Source organism: Quercus robur, chromosome 2 (genome assembly GCF_932294415.1).
Source record: "Quercus robur chromosome 2, dhQueRobu3.1, whole genome shotgun sequence".
In the NCBI taxonomy this organism is placed as follows: domain Eukaryota; kingdom Viridiplantae; phylum Streptophyta; class Magnoliopsida; order Fagales; family Fagaceae; genus Quercus; species Quercus robur.
The window spans coordinates 29,769,570-29,785,743 of NC_065535.1; the positions used below are offsets into that span (position 1 = coordinate 29,769,570).

At 35.8% G+C, this 16,174-nt stretch overlaps 1 protein-coding gene across 3 annotated transcripts; it reads right to left on the reverse strand.

The window, feature by feature from the left end:
- Positions 1–7,348: 7,348 nt before the first annotated feature.
- LOC126713247 (protein yippee-like At4g27745) lies at positions 7,349–9,061 on the reverse strand. 3 transcript variants are annotated; one of them, XM_050412954.1, is made up of 5 exons: positions 8,939–9,053; positions 8,763–8,848; positions 8,397–8,458; positions 8,155–8,281; positions 7,349–7,757 (listed from the first exon to the last, which is right to left on the reverse strand). In XM_050412954.1, exons 4-5 carry the CDS (start codon positions 8,245–8,247, stop codon positions 7,530–7,532), a joined length of 321 nt encoding a protein of 106 aa, XP_050268911.1. In that variant the 5' UTR covers positions 8,248–8,281; positions 8,397–8,458; positions 8,763–8,848; positions 8,939–9,053; the 3' UTR covers positions 7,349–7,529. The 3 variants fall into 3 exon arrangements, with proteins under 3 accessions (XP_050268911.1, XP_050268910.1, XP_050268909.1); XM_050412953.1 differs by lacking the exon at positions 8,763–8,848 and having other exon boundaries at positions 8,939–9,061; XM_050412952.1 differs by lacking the exon at positions 8,939–9,053 and having other exon boundaries at positions 8,763–8,932.
- Between the last annotated feature and the right edge of the window lie 7,113 nt (positions 9,062–16,174).

Consider the following 16,174-nt stretch of genomic DNA (forward strand, 5'->3'; position numbering starts at 1 on the left):
ACAGGAACTTCTTCTTGGACAGTTTCATGGGCTAACTCTCGGAGACGCCGGGACACACGCTCCGCAAACTCGTCCCGCAGTAGCGCTAGCTTGTCCGAGCAGGTGTATCGCTTGCCCAATTCCCTCGCCTCCCCGACTGTAAGCTTCGGTGGTAGAAAATTCCCGTGCCGAACGTCTAAGTACGACAAAAAGGGGCTGTCAACCAACAGCGCTTGTTTGAAAGACTGCCAGGTAGAATAAACTGGTTCGACCTCGAGGATCAGATGTGATGCTTGGAGCTGTCCGTCCCAATGTACGAATATCTCGGACCGAAGGATGAAATTCAAGTCCCTGACGTAAACTGTCCTAATGTCCGGGACGAACAGTTTACCCTCTGCAAAAGAACGAGATACAATATCAGCAACCAGTAAGATAAAACTATTGCAACTAGAAAAAAGGTTAAGTCAAAGATCGGTATGAACCCACTTCACGACGTGAGAGGGGCAGGGAATCTCTCCGGCAAACCAATTTCCGTGCACTCGGACAAACTCCCCGGTCGAGTTCCTATTTGAATCAGGTAGGCATGATATCAGCCGTATCCGATTATCCTTAGTTTTTAAGTAATAATTGGAAGTATTATTCCCACAAAGACTGTACATGTGGTTTATGTCATGGTAATCCAATTGTAAATTAAATGTGTGATTCAACCTACTAACGCAACTAACTACACTGTAAAAATTGGGTGGGAGTTGGTCGGGGCACAGCCCATAGTACCTAAGTGTGTTAACCAAAACAGGGTCCACGGGAAACCTAACCCCGCCCTCTAGAACTGCCATTAAGGGAAAGAAAGCAATACCATGCCCTCTGTGGAGAGCAATCTCGCTCTCGTGGCAGTAAGCCACTTCCACGTCACCGGGGATATCAAACTTTTGCCTAAAGATGGCCAAAGACGTCTGGGTATCCAGAAGAAAAGAATAACCCATTTTGAAATCTAATACTAAGAGAAGGAACTTGTAGAAAGAAGTTGAAGTAAAAGGAGGGGGTAGAGAACTTACTTTGGGCTCTAAGGAAGGAAGGGTCTCTGGGCTAGTGAGTAAGCGCTCAAATGAATGATCGGTAGAGAGTACGCTCAGGAAGTAGGAAGTGAAAAAGTGAAAGAATGTTTTGAGGAGAACTATTTATAGAAGCAAAAGAGGACAGGGAAGCGTTTAATCAACAATAAATAGGCCCGATTCACAAAAAACCCTACGAATGCCAATGATAACGGACACGCGCATCACCTCGGTTCATGAACCGTCAGGTAATAATGACAACTGAACCTGGCGCTTCGAAATAGCGAGTCTTTTGAGAAGAGCATATTAATGGGATGCCGTAGCTGGTCGAGTTTCTTACTGTTAGACTCTCGAAACAAAAGTGCCTGGTCGATTCCTTGATTCTTCCCGGTAGCCGGGCATGAATCAAAGGGGGCTAATGTATGGCACCGAGGTGCCCAGATCCAATTGGGCCTTGGATTTAGGCCTAGTAGCACAGCCCAGTTTTTCAAATCCCTTTTTATTCTACCCTTATAAACTACAAGTCTAAATCTTGTCCCCTAACCAGTGCTCGGCGTAAAGTGCCTGAACAATAAAGAAAGACTAAAATCTGAATATACCATAGGATGCTCGGCAGTTTCCAGGAAACATCACTACCAGGCATATTCGCCTGAGTTGGAACCAAGTTCCAAAGCCATAATCGCTGCATTCCACTCTCACCTAAACATCCACTTACCACAGATAATATTGGACCTTTAATTGGACTAACAATGGCAGTAATCATGATCTCCCCACTAACTTAGAGCTATAAATAGGAGAAGTTGGGGAAGAAACGGGGGTTTTTCAGAAAAAAAGAGAGAGAAATAGTTATTCAAGAAGAGATAGAGAGAATATTACTTTGAGTCTCTGTGCCGAAAACGACCCAAAGTAGGAAATTCTAAAGCCCACCTTATAAATAAGTTATGAGCCCAAGTGAGGTTAAGCCCAATAATTTCATTTCTGGCGCGCACAGTACTTTTTCAAAGGATAACAAAATAGTGGGAAAAACACACAAGATTTGCTAGAAAATAGTGAATTAAAGAGGGAGTTTTTTTACAAAATATCCTGAAGTCAAATTTTGTTTGATTAGGACCTTTTCTGGTCTTGATCTTTGAGTTCTAAGTTTACTAATTCATTTATGAATTGGCTGTGAATAAATTGATTGAGGAGAACAGTCAAAATCAAGCTCTAAAAAGTTCTACTGTTGAGGTAAAGGTCCTAACTTTGGCTCTTTGCTTTTTTGTTTGTTTTTGTTTGTTTTCTTTGCATATATATATATATATATATGTGTGTGTGTGTGTGTGTGTGTGTGTGTGTGTGTTTATAATATGTTTGTGTAGTCTAGGTTTTCTTTGTGCTCGTGTTATAAGCATGCTAGGTTGTTAGATTTAGTGTTTTTTGATTTTTTGTTCTCTATTTCTGGGTTTTTGTGTTCTGGGTGTGTGTGCGTACACATACAACTGGATTGCGCACGCATACCCTTTGTATGCGCTCGCATATCCTTGCCTAGAAACTCTAAATCCTCTCCTGTTTGTTTTTCTTTCGTTTTCTTCATGGTTTTAGGCTTTGTTTAAACTAGTTCTTAAATCTATAAGTTTCTGTTTCTCAGCTTTTTTTTTCTTTTGCTTGCTTTGTCCCTTTGATGCCTTTTAGGGTTTTATATTGTTTGAATATCATGAATATGCACATGAATATGACATGAATTGATGCACAGGTGTCGTAGTGAGGTAAGTCATGCATAATCACATGAATATGTATTTGTTTTGTTTGATGAGTATGGTATGATTGATGAACATGATATGCTTGGTTGAATCCTATGCTCTTGATGTTTAGATGCCATAACATGCTTGTTTAAATTTGCTTTGTGATGTTGTTGCCCTTGATGATATATTTTCAATACCATGATAGATGAATGCTATGCTTGGGGATGATTTATGTTATGTTGTTTGCTTTAGATGCATGATAGTGTGTGTGTGTGTGTGTGTGTGAGAGAGAGAGAGAGAGAGAGAGAGAGAGAGAGAGAGAGAGAGAGAGAGAGTTAGAAAACATGTTAAATATGTCTTTAATGAGACTAAGACTTGGAACATAATGAATGGAAGCTGACCCATGAGTTTGGGTGGAGTTGGGTGCCTAACACTTTCCCATCCCTATACCTAAACTTCGAAGACATGCTTTGATAAAGATCAGTCCTTCCATAAAGGGCGTTATATTCATGGTTCTTAAACCTAAACTAGGTGGCAAATCCATTTACACCATTTGCCATAGTCCACCCTAGACTGAGGTGTACTCCCCCATGTAAATCGTCGTAGGTGCTTGCGCCCACAATACATTTTTTCTTTTCTTTTTCAAAAACCTCTCTCTAGTCATCATATAAGGTAGAAACTAGTTTTTCAAAATCGTTTTCCAAAACCTTTTCAAAATATTTTTTTTATTGAGTTGTGGTAAAGTTCTTGTGGTGGTCCGTTCTTAATAACTTGGGCTGTTGGACCTAGACCCCTAATTTATTTATACTCTGGGTTGGACTTATCCTACAATGGGAGGTCCAAAAGAGAGTTTGGTTGTGTTATTAATGGAATCCTAGCTTTAGTTTGGAGTTAAACTACCATAATCTTGGCTCAGCTATGAAGGCTACTAAGAAGCCGAGATCGCCATTTGAAATTCGAACATGATTTCATTCTCCCCAGAATACATTTCTCCTCACTTCTCTTGTGTCTCTCTCCCTAATTTTTCCAGCCCCCTTTTCCTACCTCTCTTCCTCTATTTTTATCATTCTCCCAGTAGGGTTGTCATGATGAGAGGATATTCCACATGTCAGTGGGTCCCTCTAGATCATATCGTTGGTCAAGGAGAATCTATCTTTTGCTGTTGACATGACCTTATAGTAACTTGTACTTGACACCGGTTATTGCTAGGCGGGCGAATTCTCCCAAGGCATTATCTCCTATTCTCGACATGTCTTGGGTACTTCCTTATAAGCACGGCTAGCTCCACATAGATTGGCTATATGGACTGAACTAGGTCAAGATTATTCCAATGGATGGGCCTAGCAATTTGGGGGTTGGCCTACTATTCTCGGTTCGTATAATAGCCCCTCACGATCCCATTTCCAAATCATGGGAGTGGGATCGTGGTCATGTCCTCGGCACATGGGGGATCGTCTTTGATGTAACTGTTGCTTCTTAGGAATGCCAAATGTCAGGTAATAAATGTGCCGGATTTGACAGCTTGCCCTTCTTACACGCGTTGAGCCAATTATCAGGATTAACCGCTAGGATTGCGTGACCGTTCAATTACCGAGGCGCACCTGCATCGAAGGGTAGGAGCGGATGGTAATTTTTCCCGCCCAAAGCATTAATTACCCATCACCTATAAATAGTGCCTGGGTTTCTCTAATTCACTTTCTTTAATTTTATTTCTTATTCTCAATCCTCATACCAGAGCCTTCCAAGTCCTAAGCCTTCTTCTCGAGAGTAATCTTCCTCCCGAGAACGTCTCTCTTCCTTGTAAGTCTTCTAACCTTTCTTTCCTTCCTTCCCTTATTTCCATTATGGGGTTTTCCCATTTAGTTAGCAATGATATCATCATAGAGGCCTTTAAGGCCAAATACCATATTCCTCGGGACGTATTCATTGAATATTTTCTGGAGGGTAATATAGGACCAAAGAGTGCCGAGGGGTGTAAGGGAGTACGCCTCAACCTTTGGAAGTTGACTGTAGCAGAGGGTGAAAAATGGAGTCGTCACCTAGATTAAGTCTAGGAACCATATTGGGCCTTTTGGGCCAATCATTTACATGCATAGGTCTGCATACCAGATTGTGAGTCCGGAGTTTGGGTATGACTTGGGAAGGTGTTAGGCACCCAAGATAATTCAGTAGAAAATTATGTTTGGTATAAAATTATGTTTTATACTTTAAGTATTAATTGTAATTTTGATATTTATCATAGGATGTGATAAAAGAGAGCCAAACTTTTTTCATTAAGAGTGTGTTTGGATACCGTTTATTTTGCTGAAACTGAAAAATTATTGCTGAAAATACTGTAGATAAAGGTAAAAATTAGTTGAAATAGTATAGTGGGGTCCATGAATAGTGCCAAAAATTGCAGTGGGGCTTATGAATAGTAGCAAAAATAAGCTGAATAGTGAAATAATTTTTCATTTTTAATTCTAACCCAAACGCACACTAAGCGTGCGTTTGCGTGCAAATTGTTTTGTGTTTGCATTTTTGGTTGGGTCCCACGGCACTGTTCATGACCTAAACAAAAATGCGCATAATCATGCATTTCTAGGTCCCACGGCATCCAAATAGACACTAAATCATAAAACAGTTTGATGAAACAAGTGGTGCGTGAAGCTGCTCTTGAAGTTTATACACCCAAATCAAGAAGCAACATGTAGGATTAAATGTTTTCATTTTTTACGAGACTATGGGTCTGTTTGGATCGAACTTATTTTACTGAAACTGAAAATACTATAGCAAAATAATTTTTAAGTGTGTGAATAGTACCGTGGGACCCATTTTTAATGAAAAAGTTGATAAAAATAAAATTTGTGAGTTCGTGAACAGTGCACGGATGCACTGTTCACGAAAAATTGGTCAAAAGTTGCGGCTATTGTTCATGTACAGTGCATGAACAATAGCCACTTGTTGGGAGGAAAACGCGTGCCAAAAAAAAAAAAAAAAAAGGGGGGGAAAACGTAGAAACTAAATGCAACGCCGTATCCAAACTTAGCCTATATGGTGACGGGTCCATTACACATTTACGCCAACATGGGAATTATGCAGGACCAAACAGCTAACACATGGGCCTTTACATGGGTCTATTTTTCTTTCTTTTCAGCATAGAAAAATGTTTTAAAAAAAAAAAAAAAAAAAAAAAAAATTAGAAACAAACACTCTTATAAAGAGAGAAATGAGGTTCTAACTTCTAACACAAAAGGCACGTAACAAACTCCAAGTTTTTTTTTTTCTTTGCGGGTTTAGCTACATTGGTAATCGCTATATTTTTATTACTTCATGTCATGGCCAATTGCTCTTTTATTGATTATTTTAATATAAAAAAATATGTTGTGTTAATAAAATACTGATTTAGTTATTGCCAGTGCTAAGTTTGCAAGAGTGCTTTGTGATTTTATGTGCGGGAGAGTGAGAGATTATTTTATTGTGTGAAAGAAAAAAATTCTATCGAGGACTACATCTCGTGCTCCTAGTAAGCAACAAGTGCAAACAGGACAGGCATTTAAGCAGTCAGCACAGCACTTGATAGTGATGATACCTATGAGAAGAATATTGCTGCATTTTGTCCATCCTGCTTTGACGATAAATCTAGCTCAAATAACACTGTGATCATGCTTTAAGAGTCCTTTTTTTTTTTTTTTTTTGAGAAACTGCTTTAAGAGTCCCGAGAGGGTATACACTATACAGTGTAACAAGTAAATGTATTTTCCTCTTACAGTGAATTTCAAGCTTTCCAACTTTGTGTGAGAGGAACATTGAATATACCTGTTATATACTGTTCTTTTTCTTTAAGACAGGGGACATAACTTTCGCATAAAATATGCACCGGTCATGATGATCCCTAAACATTTAAAAAATATAAAAACATAAATAAATACATTTGATTATATTTTAAAGTTGACCAAAAAAAAGATTATATTTTAAAGGCTAAGCCATCAAAGAGACAGTATTATTTCACGTTCAATGATCTATCCCATCTATCTCGAACAGAGGAATATATTTTTACTCACTGTCAGTGTCATAAGCTGGCATTTGTACCAATAAATACTATAGGATTCTCCTGTGACTCCTGTCTCAATTATTGAGCCTCTAATTATGAGTTTTTTCTGTGTGTGTATATACATATATATACACACAACAAATTTGATGTAATTTTCTTCTACTAAAGACTCAAGGTTATGTGTGCAGTACCATTTCCACTCATTTGACTGAAAATCAATTACTATATCCTACTCATTCACTCAATATAATCAAACTTGACATGAGATAAATTCTTTGAAGAACATTCAATTCCTCTTTTACAAGACCATGGTACTGCAATTTAAGCATCATGCATATAAGCGATTATGATCCATGAATATCCTTCTATATGCAAAAGGAGGTAGACTGCAAACTATACTATCTGAACAGAAACAATTTCTTGTAAATTATTAAGTCATGTACAAAAAAGCAAAAAGACTAGAACACCTAATGTTCAGCGTTCTTAATCCAAGACACAGACATGTTAAGATTCCAATTGGTCTATAAATTGAAATTCAACCACACAATGAATCACAAGCATAATGGAGAGAATTATTTACATATTATTAACAAATCAATAACCTCCAATACATTATCCACAGAGAAAACAGAAGTAGAATGCCCAGAAAGGAACAATAATCAATATTTTCAATGGATGAGAAATCTTTGGACAAGATGAACAGAGAGAAGCATTCATTCACTTGAACTGAAACTTTCGTGGGTACTACCAGTTTTCCTTGACTATTTTTGACTTCTCAAGGATGAACTTCCCTTCCTTGTACTTCTGTGTCTCCTCATAGGCTCGTTCATACTTCCAACCAAGCACCTCACGGCAATCGAGGCAGTAAATATCGGCAACGGTGTGGAGACCAGTCATGAGCTGCCTGTCCTCTTTGCGTCCAACCATAATGTTCATCGTGTGGGAGAACAGAAATGCTCGACCATTTTTCCCCTATGACATATGTAGAAAACATTTTAGACCATGTTTCTGCATAATTGCTTTCAGCCTAGTCATAGATTCACAGCCAATAAAAATGGTCTAATACACACAATAATCAAATTAGAAAATAGGGGCCAAAACCAAGACCCTCCAATTGAGCACAACAGTCAACACAACCACCTGACTTGTTCCTTAAGTTTTAGTTGAATTCTTTTTAGATTTCATTCCTATTGCCCACCATATCATAGTAACTAGCCAGTGAGTAAATTTCATTGCAAAGAACAATCTTTCAGCTTGTTCTAACATGTATCAATAATCGATGTCTCCATTGGTATACAGATCAAACCAATTTAACAGGCATTTCAAAATTATAGCTTAAAGGCAGCAAAACCAACATCAAATTCTTCACCTGAAAGGATTTAGAAATGACATCATCATGAAGGGCGACATGAGTTCGACAATTACAGCAACTGTACAATCTCGGCCCAACCAGCTCTGCCATCGACACTAATAAACCGACACCAACCCGCTATTTGCTATACAAAATCAAGATCATACCATACAGGGGCATGAAAATAACTCCACAAAATCACTCCTCTAATATGAACGTTACAAGAAATATAATTCATCAGAGTTTAATAAGAGGCTCACCTTCTCCACCACTGACAAGCTGTACAATATCTTTACCAATCAGCTAATCTTTGCCTCAATATCTGTTCTCAGTCACAGAAAAAGCCAGTGATAATGTAATGAGAAATCGACTTCACACTAAGATGATCATGATGGTGTCAGACCAATAAATATAATAATGCATACTATTAATAACAATGAAAATGACTTAAAGTGAATTGACAAAGACAGGGTCGGTGTCAAATGCAGAAAAGAACTGTGAGATTATATATGAACAAGGGTAACAACCAACTAAAACTTCGGTCATCAATGTCAGTTTAAAAATAGAAACAAATAAGGATCTGGGTTGTTAAATTTAATATATATAAAAAAAAAGACACTCTCTACCTCCTAAAAGACCAAAACTTTGTAAAAAATTCGTCAACTTCTTGGTTGAAGGTGGAGAATTCTGCGGTGATGACCGTACTGATCATCTGCCCAGATCAGTGAATACAATGAATGTTCAAAAGATGGGGGAAGTACATGCTTAAATCAACCTAAATAATCAGAGTTTTAAGACGAACCTAACCAATATGCCATCAATATGCCATGATGGTGTGTATAGAAAGCTCTAGAGAGAGAGAGAGAGAGAGAGTTAGGGTTCTCTGAGATGTGTCACATTTGAGTAGGGTCTTCGATGAGAAGATGACAAGTTGTTGTACTGCTCTATCACTTTATTATCAGGGAAATTTTGTCATCACGTCACTATGGAAATTACCTACCAACCTTTATTTTATTTTTATTGATTATTGACATGAGTAAGTTGTTATAATTGTTGTAATCCAAGAGCTCGGAGTTTCAGTGACATTGATTACCCTCTTTTATGGGGACCACCATTACTCAAATTTTCCTCTTTTTTGGAGCATTTGCATAGGAGAATTTCATTTTATCTTATTTTATTATCTTAATAAATTATTTTATCATTTATACTATATGTGAAGACCAGTTAGTCAGAAGGTACTTTTAAAACTATACGAATTGGGTCTATGGTCCAATCCGAGGATATTAACTAATTCTAGGACGGTCAAATAAGATTATTATGAGAATGATATAAGAAGAATAAGAAATAAATATTATATATGATAGTCCAAAATATGTTCGAGGAGAAAAATCATCTCGAATACAAAGATCTGAGGTCAGTAAGAATGTTTTATCATCCTTGACATCCTTCAAGGTTGCATCATGATTAGAAGTCGAACATTAGATAAGAGAGGAGTAAATGGAGGCAACAAATATCTTCAAAAGCTACTACCTCCACATTAAATGCATCCCAGCTAACTCTCTGGCCGCATTAATATGAAGGTGATATCTGAACAGTGGTTAAGCAGCCTTACAGCTGCTAGTTGAAGGTTCTGGGAGGTGTTGGATGTGATAAGATGGAGTTTCTAGAAACTAACCTACACGTGTAGGGTAGGGATAATCCCAAAATTATAGTATATAGCATAGAGAGGTGGCCTAAAAAAGGGATGGAGAAATCAAGAAATCTTTGTAATAATCCTTTGAATTCTTGTAACATTGATAATCAACTGGATATTATAATATAGCTCCTCGAACTGTGCCGAGGACAAATTTTCTCATTTCACTTGTGTTTGATTCTCTTAAATAAACAACTGTTATTGTCTTTATCACCAAATAGAACTAGTTCTTTTACTCACGCTCTACAAATTCATTGTTTAGGCTTATTGGGCTAAAACCCAATTCTATATTGGCTCCAATCCAAATTCGGTCCTTACACCATACTATTTTACAATATACCCAACATTCCAACTTTTATTTTTCTATTCTACTCATTAAAATAATATATCCCAAAACCCAAATAAAAACAAAAACCCAAAACCCAAATAACCTCTACAACCGACACCACCACCACGAAGAACATACCCAAACTGATTTTTATCAATTGAAAACCAAAGTCATCTTCAAGCACAAAAAAAAAAAAAAAAAAAAAAAATCAAAATCATGGCAACCCACAAAATCAAAATCAAACCAAACCATGACAACCCCCAACTCTGGCAACCCACAAAATCAAAATCAAAATCAAATCAAACCAAACCACGGCAACCCCCAACTCCACCACCATGAACCCACAAAAAAATCCATCCCAAAATCAAATCAAACCAATAGAAAAATGCCATACCCAATTTAGCCATACCCACCACCTCTTCCTTTAAGCACCGATCATAGCAAAAAAAAAAAAAAAAAAACCCCACAAAACCCAGAACTCCAAACCCGCCGATCCACCACGATCCTCAACCCCAGAGCCACCACAACCCACCACGACCCACCACGATCCACACCGATTCAAAACCCAACCAACGCAACCGAACTTGAGAGACTCACAAACTCATCAAACCCATGCTGGACTTGATGCACCCATGAATCGTGACGGAGCCATGATCCATGGAGAAGACAAGAAGCTTGGTGTTGGCAGCGATGGCAAGAGAGAGATGGGATGAGAGAGCTTAAACCATGTGAGAAGAGAGCTTAAGTGGGAGACAGACTTGAGAGAGTGGAGAGTTAGGGAGACAGTTGAGAAAATAAAATAATGTTTTTGGTTTTACAATTGAGCTACAGTGTGATTCTACATTTAGAATCTTACTGTAGCACAATTGCAAATTTTTTTTGCAATAGTTAGATTTTACAAGTTCTAATGGAGTGGGGATTTTGGGCCTTAATGCTAAAATATGCTTACATTTGGCATTTGGCATTTAGGCTGTGAATGCTCTTATAAGTTAAAAGTTAAAACTATTGAATTATAAAGAAAAACTTTAAAAATATATATGAGATGCATTACACTTCTTTTATATGGCATTATGGTGTTACTTTTTTATTTTTTTATCAACTTATATAGTGTTACTATTGATTATAATTTTTATTATTCCTTAAATAGAAAGTCACTTTATTATAAAGTTTGTTAGGTAATATTTATTCAATTCACTTTATTGAAAATTAGATTTAAAAAAAATACATGTCATACAATTTTTTTTTTTTTAAATTTCAATTATTACCCATTATCCAAAAATACCCTTCTATCCACCACACAAAGACAAAACACTAGTCGTTTTTTTTTTTTTAACCCAAAGGTCCTTCCCAAATCCACCAAGATCCCAAATCAAAGGCACACAAAGATGTAGCAACTCTACTAAAATCCCAAGTTAAATACACATTCGACTCTCGACTCCACGAGAGAGAGAGAGAGAGAGAGAGAGAGAGAGAGAGAGAGAGAGAGAGAGAGAGAGAGAGAGAGAGAGAGAGAGAGAGAGTAACGACCCAAGGAAAAGCGCTAGCCACATCTGCGCTATACCTCAAAAGGACTAGTCACCATTGAGGCTCCTTGTAGTCGTTAATAAAGCCTAGTTCAATCCAGTAAATACCCAATGTGGAACTCATCACACACCCACACACATCACACAATCAATCAAATTGGGGCATCACACAGAGAGAGAGAGAGAAAGAGATTTATGTAAACTCTAATTACAAAATTTTTATTAATAAAATATGTTGAAAGATTTGTGTCATATTAGCAAATGAAAGTATATTGCTAATTGCTTCAGTGGTGGCACTAGGAATCTTTTTTTAAAGTAACCATTAAAAAACTTAAATTATACAAAATATAATGCTCTAATAGTCTATTATACTTACCTGTTAAAATATACTAAATAACGTTGCCAAACTACTAATAGTTAATATGGTCTAATAGTATTTTTTATTTTATTTTATTTTAATAAACTAATATTCTAGTATATATTTTATTTAAAAAAATACGCTAATTAAAACTCAGGAGTCAGGCAAAACCCAAAAGGTAAAAGAGGTTAAAATTAAAAACTAACAAAATGAAAAGCAAAAAAAGGACTAATGAGAAATAAAGCAAGGATTGAGAATGTTGATATAAGATTAATAAAATGAGAGTGCCTGAAATGATGATAGATAATAGAAAAATTGAGAAAGGGAGAGAAAGAGGTAGATAGAAATGGATAATACATACTGCAACTACGAGCCAAGCTACTAAGGAGAACAGAGTTGCTATGACTGCAAAGTTGAGGCGAGAAAAGTTATGATACCATCCAAGAGAACTCATGGCCACAATATCTCTTTTGGTACCTTTTCCTTTATAGGAAAAATGAAATTATATGTTATTTTTATGTAATGGCCTAAATGAGTTATGAATTTGAATTATTAGGAGTTTTTATTTTTTGTTGAATAGTTTGTTCATTTGTTGTTATTTATCCTGATTTTGTTATTGTTTGTGCTATTTTTGTTGTTACTTGGGCTAATTTTTATTGTTGTTATTTAACCTTTTTTTTTGTTTTATTTAAGGGGTTAAGGATTTTTTTTTGGGGGGGGGGGGGGGGCTAAAATTATTTTTGTTGAATCCAAATTATTTATATGGGCTAATATATATTGTTGTTATTTGGACCTTTTTTTTTTCAATGAGTTAAGGATTGTGTTTAGGGGCCAAAATTATTTTTGTTGAACCTAAATTCTCGGGATTCTTAAGCCAAAGTGTTTTATATTTTTTTTAGGATAGTCAAGGTGTTCATATGAACACCTTGACATCAACATAAAAATGCCACTGTTACTCTTCATTTCAATTAAATGAAATGAGCCAATTTTACCTTAAAAATTTTTATTTTAGTATTGATAGTACATAGAGTGTTACATCATTAAAAAAAAAAAAAAAAAAAAAAATCTAAATTACAAAATTAATATATTTCATGAAGAGGATCTTATCTATATCTATATAATATGTAAAAGTTTAAGCGTAGTATTTATTGTTGATACAATCTTGTTAAGCTGCAGCAATGTTGTATTTCGGTTCATCGGTCATTGGTCCATTTCACTTATAAAATCTATTAGTACATGAAGTCATTTAAGCTTTTTTAAAAATTAATATTAGTCAAACAATAAAATATCTTAAATAATGTATCTTATGAATGATTTCATTTAAATTTTTAATAGTAAAAAGAAAATTTAAACGATATCATTTCCTAACTAAAAAATTTACAAAGTGACATGATTGGTCAGTTTCACATCAACAATATAATAAAAAAAATTCTAATTATTTTTTAGTGATATTGTGGTTAGTAGCATTTTGGTCCAATTGGTCCATTTAAATCCAATTCAGTCCATTTCAATCTAGTTTAGTCCACTTTTGTGTTCTATCTTTTCGGTCCAATTCCCTCCACTTTTGTCCATTTTGGTCTCCTTTGGTCCATTTTGGTCTACTTCGATTCATTCGGTCCATTTTGGACTAATTGAACCTTGAATTGATTCTTTTTTGTAAGTTGCATTTTTAGCTTTTGGCTCAAATTTTTATTTATTTATCTTAATTTTTGGGTTGAAAAGTATGAAATTTTATTTTATTTGAGCCAAATTCTTTAGTTTTAGGCTAAAAAAAATACAAACAACATTGGCATTAACAATTACAGATATGGTTCCTAAAAAAAGTAATAAAAATAATAAATATTCAAAAGGTTACCTTAAAATTCAAGTTTCAATAATATATGTATATTATACTTATATTTGGAAAGAAAACAGACTGCCAAAATGCTAAAAATTATATAATAACTAAACTTAATGTAACAAGTTACACATGTTCTAAGCAATGATTGTGTACTTTAAAAAAAATATTTTTAGATATGTTCAAATTAGTCAACCAATTATGACATTAATAACATCTTCTCCACACACACACACACACACATATCACTATATATTATTGTTTTTTTTTTAATTTTTATTTATGAGACTATGTATTATTGTTAAATACAAAATATATTCCAATACTTAAAACTTATAAAAAATATAAAAAATACTTTTTTTTGAGAATAAATAAAAGAAAAAACTTTTAAATAGCATATACACTATTTATCCTACAAATATTATATTATATTATTATAAAATTATTATGTTTGTTTTTAGACCCCTTAAAATACAACCAGATTAACCTAGTTAATTAGTCAAATTATTCAAATCTAGGTTAACACAAATATATCATATCATGCAAAGTAGCGGAAACATAAAGAACACAATGATATGATGACTCAGGAAAACCAAATCAGTAAAAAACCTGGGAAGGATTTAACCTAGCTATTCTCAAGGTAAATTGAATCCACTATGAAAGAATTGAAGTTTACACAGTAGCGACTTAGACTACTAACATCCTATTGCTACCTCGAGTAGGAAACTTACTACCCCAATCACGTGACAGTTCCGAGTCCACGGACTACTTCTTTCTTGGATTCCCAACAAGTACAAGCACTCCCGCTTGTGTATCTTTAAGCTCTTGAAAGCAGCAACTGAATTGATCACCAAGCTCTTGACATCAATCTTGAGATTGGAAACCCTAAGTGTATGTGAAGGCAAACACCTCTAGATCTCACAGAAGATTCACACACATAGCATAAAGAGCAACTCTAAAACGTGGCTAGGGTTTTCCCTTTTATACTTAAGGCAAAACATAAAACCCTACACGTCAAACAGGCTTGGGCTGAGTTGGAAATTCCGCTGAAAAAACAATCTACACGACTTTCGCAATCGAGTCTAATTCTTGATCAATCAAGCCAGGTAGATTTACACAGTAAATCCTGTAGTAACTCGATTCCAACTTTATATAAAAGTACATACTTTGAGCAAGTCTAAACAAGTTTAAACAAGACTAAAACGTTTTGATCATGGTTGCCAACATTATAAAATGAAGTTTTAATACATTAGTTCCTAATTCCTTAGAACCTAACAAACTCCTCCTATGGCAATCCGTGACAAAACACAAACTAAACAAATTGCTCAAAGTTACATAAAAACAGCCCATTACAAAAATATTGCCCAACACAACAAATTCAACCTAACTACCATCTATCAGTTGCAAGTGTAGACAGCAGCACGACTAAATCAACCTGTATATTCCTGTAACACTTAACAAACACATAAACGCATGTGTGGAAAATACAAGTAAAATAAAGTAACTTCTTGATTTCACATAACATAACAAATAAAGACATATATCATGAATAACCTCATAAATATAAATCAATAAACAATGTGAAACAAGAAACATATATCATCAATATATCTCCCCCTATTATGAACAACCTAAACAAAAACAAAAATACATCATGAGCCAAAAAATGTAAATACAGAATGAAGCACTTAGATACAATCTAAAAGCTCCACAGCTCCAAAACACAAAAATCTCCCCCTAACAACAAAATCTCCCCTACATATGTACTCCCCCTTTTTGTGACGAATTACCAAAGGGCACTCACTCATCATCAAAAGGAGGTGGCAGAGGTGACTATGTAAAATGCTCTAAATTTGCTCGCAAGGCATGAAGCTCATCAAGCATGTCCACTAAAAGCTGACCATGAGCCGCTTGAACGGTCATGACAGTCTCCAACGTACGACGAATGTCTGAATCATCTGAGGTAGAAGGCGGGGGAATAGCAACAGGATCAACAGACTCCTCAGCCGTAGTATCACCTGTAGAAGAGGGAGGAGGAGGTGCGACACCAGAAGACTCAACCCTAGGGCGTTTAGAGCTTGCTCTCATCTGAGCAACCCTCTGCCTAAGAAAGGTGGCACCGATAGGAGTGATAATATGAACAGGCTCAGATGTCGGAAACTCATCTAATCCTAGATGTAACAAAATCTGGTGAATAAAAACGGGGAAGAAAAGAGCATGAGCAGTAGAACTACTCCTATGAACCTCTATCAAAGAATGAATAAAAAGATGAGGAAAGCTCATAGGAGCATCAGAAACA

Bases quoted from the DNA above. Each gene is read 5' to 3' on its own strand.
- LOC126713247 (XM_050412953.1), bottom strand. From the start codon at position 8,247: ATGGCAGAGCTGGTTGGGCCGAGATTGTACAGTTGCTGTAATTGTCGA. The intron at 7,758-8,154 runs GTGAAGAATTTG...CATATGTCATAG, and splicing joins TCATTTCTAAATCCTTTCAG to GGGAAAAATGGTCGAGCATT.